The sequence below is a fragment of the Sceloporus undulatus genome, chromosome 1, assembly GCF_019175285.1.
Source record: "Sceloporus undulatus isolate JIND9_A2432 ecotype Alabama chromosome 1, SceUnd_v1.1, whole genome shotgun sequence".
Taxonomy (NCBI): domain Eukaryota; kingdom Metazoa; phylum Chordata; class Lepidosauria; order Squamata; family Phrynosomatidae; genus Sceloporus; species Sceloporus undulatus.
Window position 1 is genome coordinate 280134398 of NC_056522.1, and position 6000 is coordinate 280140397.

The following is a 6000-nucleotide window of genomic DNA, read 5'->3' on the forward strand; positions in this document are numbered from 1 at the left end:
CTAAATGGAAAGCATAAGGCCTGACAGGAGTACATTATTAATCCTCTTAGTCCCTATTTCTGTATTTTTAAGGGTATCTCTGTAAATTCTAGGAATGTGCTTTTTAAAAAATGAAAACTAGGTTTGTACATAAATTGAAATGTCTCCTCCTATGTGGAAATTTATATATTATAAAATAAGACAAAGAAAAGTCAATTTGTTTGAAACTGTTTATCTTACATTTACCTACATCATATAAATTGATTCTTGTATGTTGTTTTTTAAACAGCTGAGTGAAATTAGTGGAATCCCTTTGGAAAGTATTGAGTTTGCAAAGGTGAGTTATTTTCTTAAAGTTACTGGTCTTTCTGCGAGTGAATTAAGTTCCATTCACAGGACACTCCACTGTAATTGGGGGGGGGAGTGTTGCTATTCTGAACACCCACAGTATTAATATCTGTGAGTAGCTTAAAACTGATCCCATGTGCTTCTGCTTATGCCAAAGAGTTGATTTTTGAATTGCACAGTAGAGGACAGTAGGCTGAATTGAGTGTTCAGAGTAGGGGTGGGGAATCTATCACCCTCCAGGTTCTGATGAACTGCCATTCCCATCATGACTCACCATAAGGAGAGGAGCTACAACCATGCTGTCATAAGCCTGACTATAAAACTTCCTTCACCTTGGCTGGTGGTGACACATGATGAGAATGGGAGTTCGTCAGAACCTCCCCACCCCTGATTTACAGGGAGGGAGGAGAGTAAGTGAAAGTATGGTTTGAGATATGGTTTCACCTTGCTTGCATTTGAGCATCTGTAGTAGGATTGGGCCACATTTTACATTCTGTACATATGTGCATGTGCACATAGAGACATGTTTGTTAATGTACATTTTGTTCTTTCCAGGGCAGAGGAACATTTCCATGTGAGATCTCTGTTCTAGAGATCCATCAGGATTTGGACTGGAATCCTAAGGTTTCTACACTGAATGTATGGCCTCTCTATATTTGTGATGATGGAGCAGTGATATTTTATAGGTATATCAGTTTTTTAATGTTAAATTTCCATACTGTAAGTTTTTAGTATGAAAAACAAGTTTTAGCTTGGCATTTCAGAGTGATGTTTAGGGCTGTCAGGAATGTGCTGTGGATATGGCCACTCTGATTAAATTTGGTATTCCACGTGGACTTGCTGGTGGCGCAGTGGGTAAATGCCTGTACTGCAGCCATTCACTCGAAACCACAAGGTTTGCGAGTTCAAGACCAGCAAAAGGGCCCAAGCTCGACTCAGGCTTGCATCCTTCCGAGGTCGCTAAAATGAGTACCCAGACTGTTGGGGGCAAATTAGCTTACTTGCTAATTAGCTTACTTGCTGTTCACCGCTATGATCTTTGGAATAGCGGTATATAAATAAAACAAATTATTATTATTATTTATAACCCTGTTTGTTCCTAATCTTGTTTTAATAATGTTGATATCTATGGGCTAACACAATACCACCTTTTTAAAAGTACCTTAGAATGCATTCTGCCTATGGTTGGATTTGCAGCTAAGGAAGGCTGCAACTTAATTCCCTCCTCACTGCCATTCCCTTTTTCCTTGTGTGTCATGTCTTATTTAGAATGTAAGCCCTGAGACAGGGGACTGCCAGATTAATATTTTGTAAACTGCCCTGAGAACTTTTGTTCTTTGTGGCTGAAAAGCAGGGTATAACTACTCTAAAAGAGAACGTTTCTGGGAACCAATGCCACTATTCAGGGAGTGTATAAACCTTGATTTTCCCTATTTCACTAGCTCAAAAAACCATCATCTATATTCCACCCTTCTCCCAAGGCTGGGACACTCAGGGTCGCTTATAACATTAAAAACCACCATACAGTTAAAAAAATACAAAAATAGTACATTAAAATAGAATTAAATTACTACAATAATTAAAACAAATTCAATGCTAAAATCAAGCTTAAAAGATTAAAATGCTTAAAATACATTAAAACACACATTGCAGTTGTGGAAATGTTACATATCTGTTTAACTGTGCCAGTTCCTATACTGCCAATAATGTATGTTTTCCTCAGCTCTGCACTGCAGCATGTCCAATAATTATCTTAACTGAGCATTTGGCATCCAGGTTCTATAAAGGGTTTAGAATGAGACAGTTCCTGTTAGAAACTCTGAACTGGATGCACATAGTTACTTCTTCCCTTGCTTGTCTTGCCAGCAGGCACTAGTCAGTAATTAGTTTCCTGGCAGACTCCTTTTAACCTGTGGCTTGGGGGAAGATATGTATCAGCACAGGGCCCCTTTTCAAAGTGCAGAGTGTCTTAGCAACAGCCTCCTTTCACCTTTCATCTGGCACTCTATAGCACTTGCGTGTTTCTGGATTTATCATTGGAGCTGCCAGTTCCAAGGTAACCACTTGAAAAGCAGCCTATACAGGGTGATTCAAAAATAATGGTGCAAAACTGAGTAAAAACAGCTTTATTTTCACCATTTTTTAAAAATTCACCGTATTTTATCCAGCTCTGGTACTGAATTATATAGGCCCCATACAGACTGCCAAAATAAAGCTGCTTTGGGTCACTTTGGAGGTATGCTGTTTAAATGATGCATGAGTCCTTAGAGTCTGGAAGCTGCGCCAAAGCTGTGTTCCAGTCCTTAGGACTGGATCATGGCTTTGGCATGGCTTCTGGACTCTTAGGACGCATGCAACATCTAAACGGCATACCTCCAAAGTGACCCAAAGCAGCTTTATTTTGGCCTGTCTGTATGGGGCCATAGTTATGCATCCCAGGTTATATAGAAGGAACATGTTCTTAAAACTCTGGCTCTCTTCTCATTATGAGGTAGGATAAAAAATATGGTACTATTTTGGAACTGATTTTTTTTGTTTTGTTTTTTGTTTACCCAGAGATAAAACTGAAGAAGTGGTGGAACTGACAGAAGAACAAAGAAATGAGCTAATGAAAAAAGAAAGTAGCAGACTTCAGAAAACTGGACACCGTGTGACCTACTCCCCTCGTAAAGAAAAAGCACTAAAAATATATCTGGACGGAGCGCCAAATAAAGATTTGACTCAAGACTGATATTTATTTCAGCATTTTCTCTGGGGAACTATTTTTGTTAAGTGTGAGAGAGGTACACTACTACTGTGTAGTGCCATTATGGCAGGACATTAGGTGTAAAGAGAAGACACCAGCACTGATTGGTAAAACTGCAGCCCAATCAAGCTCAGTGCCCAGTCAGGTCACTGTTTGACTTGGAATCATGTTGTGCACTATAGTCAATGTACTGTAAAGAGAAAAGGGATGTGCAAATAAAAAAGACAAATACAAAAACGGGGTGGGGAGGGTAATAAGCAAAAATCGAGGACAGTGTGCACACAGCAGTAGCTAGTAAACTAGCCTCAAACAGGATATTCATAGCTTGATAATAAAAGCTGTGCAAAGGCCATGAATGAATCTTTTGTTTGTTTCACTAATACACACATTACCTCATGGAAGATTTCTGAAGTAAATGTGATGGTAGCTTTTTAAAAGCATGGAAATGGAAATTGACTGAACAGGTGATGACATTGATGGAACCCAGCCCCTGAAAAGTTAAAAAATTTAGCTGAATCTTATGGGATTTCTCTTCCACAAAGCAAGATATCTGAAGGGGGAGAGTATTTTTTAGCAAAACTTATACCAGCAGTTGGTGTTTCATTTTGCAGAAGTGTTGTAACTGATTTTTATTTAGGTTATGAGTACAGGCAACTTCTTCTCTGTTCATTCAGTGTGTAAATACAACTCTGCCCTCCTGAATTAGCAGAACTTCATCAGCTTATAATGTTGTTTTCACATATCAATATTCACTGTGTACATTTAAAAGTATAGCTGCCTATTTAAATTTGTATTCATTTTGTTTGACAATGCTGGGTACTTATATTTGTAATTTTCCCTTGTTAATGAGTTTTTGGGTTTTTTGTTTTTGTTTGGGTCAGCTACTTATTTTTGTACATTTTGTCTTGAGGCTCTTGCAAATTTGCATTTTGGAGTACCATTGCAAGTCATACATTATTTTTCCTGGAGTTGATTCATAGCTTTTATATGTAGGTGTTTTTTTTTTAAGTTGGACATCTTTGAACATCTCCCAGTAAACTCTCTGGTAGTTCAGAATGTGGTACAGACTGATGCAGTAAACATGATTTCATTGCAAAACTTAGACAAGTAAGATTTTGCTTTGCTACATTATAAGATCAATTATAAATAATTCTATAGAGGATTCAATCTCATTTTTGTTTTGGTTTTGAACATACCATCTAATTTATATCAATCAGTTAACGGTTTTGGTAAACTTTATCCATGCCAGATGCTGTTTACAACAATGAACATGCCAATAAAATATTTGTTCATTCTGTTGTTATTTTAACCATACCTCTGGATTTCTTTTAACACTAAAAATAATGGTTTTGTTTAACAAAAAAGATGGCTTTCAGATGAAATTATTTTCTCTAGTGTTCGTGGGGTGTGTGTGTGTGTGTGTGTGTTTTTGTAGGTGATTTGAAAACAAACAGCACTTCTAGTAAGTTTGTTCTGGTTCCCAAAAGGATGCAATTAATCACTTAAAATATATACTTCACTTAAAATATATACTATGAGTGTTTAACAAGCGTTTTTATATGAATTAGCAGAATATTTCAGCTTCTAAATTCTTGCTGTTATTTGTTCAAAATAACAGCAATTAGTATCCATGATATTATCCTCTAGATTAAGACCATGTGGTGCTAAGATCTTGAGTCTGTGGATCCAGAAATTCTAATTATCCAAAGTGCTTGAATAAAATGGCACTTCAGTTTGAAACAAAGGCAAATCAGGGAGGTTGTGATCTTCCAGGTTAAAATATTTATCCACTGGTTGTTCAAGCTGCCTGGTCAAAACTCCAGACTTGTGATTCCTGAAACATGCACACAAATATGTGATGTTTTCTCCCATGGACTGTATGCATGTATTCTGTTACATAGATTGCAAGACCAGCAGGTGATACTTTGGCCTGATACAGACAGGCAGAAAGGAGCGCTGAGATGCTGCCCCTTTCTGCCCCACATGGAGGCTGAAGCAACCAAACGCTGCAGCCTATGAAAGCCCTAAAAAGAACCCTCTCCTGGCTCCTCTGGGAGCCCTAAAAAGAACCTGCTCCTTTTTAGGGCACGCGCACGTCACCATTCCCACCCATTTGCGCAGTGATGACGTCCCCGTGGCACCATGCCGTTTGGAGGTGGTGCTGTGCATACATCATCATGAAGGCCCCCGTGTGGATGGGGGCGAGCCATGATGGCGCCAGGGGTGCGGAGTAGGGCTCGGGGTGTGCAGACGCTCCGCACTCCCAAGCCCTAAAATCGGCCCCATGACGGTGCTTTTTGCCCATCTGTATCGGGCCTTTATTTAATATAGTAAGCCCTGCCAGTTACTACACAGTGCACCTAAAAGTGACTATTTTCTTGAGTGTATACCAGTGATACAGTGCTTGGAATCACAAGAGTGTCAGCCAGGATTGTTCTGGACAGTTTTTACCAGCAATTGCCAATAGCAATAGCAGCTTCATTTATATACTGCTTCATACCACACTAAGCAGTCTCTAAGCGATTTACAACTGTAAGCTAATTGTCTCCAACAAGCTCATTTTAGCGACCTCGGAAGGATGCAAGCCTGAGTCAACCCTGATCCCCTGGCTGGGATTGAATAATCATTGATGATCTGCACACAGTTGTAGAAAAATGTAAAATGCAGATTTGTGCTGCTGCTTATATGTTCATCATGTTTTGTGTTCATGGCTTCCAAGGAGAACCAGGTCAAGCTTGGCAGATGTCAGTCACTTTCCCTTATCTTTATTGGCTTGAAGGGTCCAAGCAAATGCAAAATTTAAAGTGATTTTGTTCATAAAGGAAACTGATATTAGAAGTTTGTATTAAACTGTTTTCAATGTCAACAAAATGTTGACTTTATCAAGATGGATAGGAACACATCTATTGCAATTCCTCTTACTTGCT

At 38.8% G+C, this 6000-nt stretch overlaps 1 protein-coding gene across 3 annotated transcripts in view; it reads left to right on the forward strand.

The window, feature by feature from the left end:
* The window catches only part of USP47 (ubiquitin specific peptidase 47), an 85532-nt gene extending 81150 nt beyond the window's left edge, over window positions 1-4382 (forward strand). For all 3 annotated transcript variants that reach the window (XM_042446975.1, XM_042446976.1, XM_042446977.1), the window contains 3 exons: window positions 269-316; window positions 883-1013; window positions 2884-4382. In XM_042446975.1, coding sequence (XP_042302909.1) covers window positions 269-316; window positions 883-1013; window positions 2884-3058 — 354 coding nt within the window. In that variant the 3' untranslated portion in view covers window positions 3059-4382. The remainder of the gene's footprint in view (window positions 1-268; window positions 317-882; window positions 1014-2883) is intronic.
* Window positions 4383-6000: the final 1618 nt, after the last annotated feature.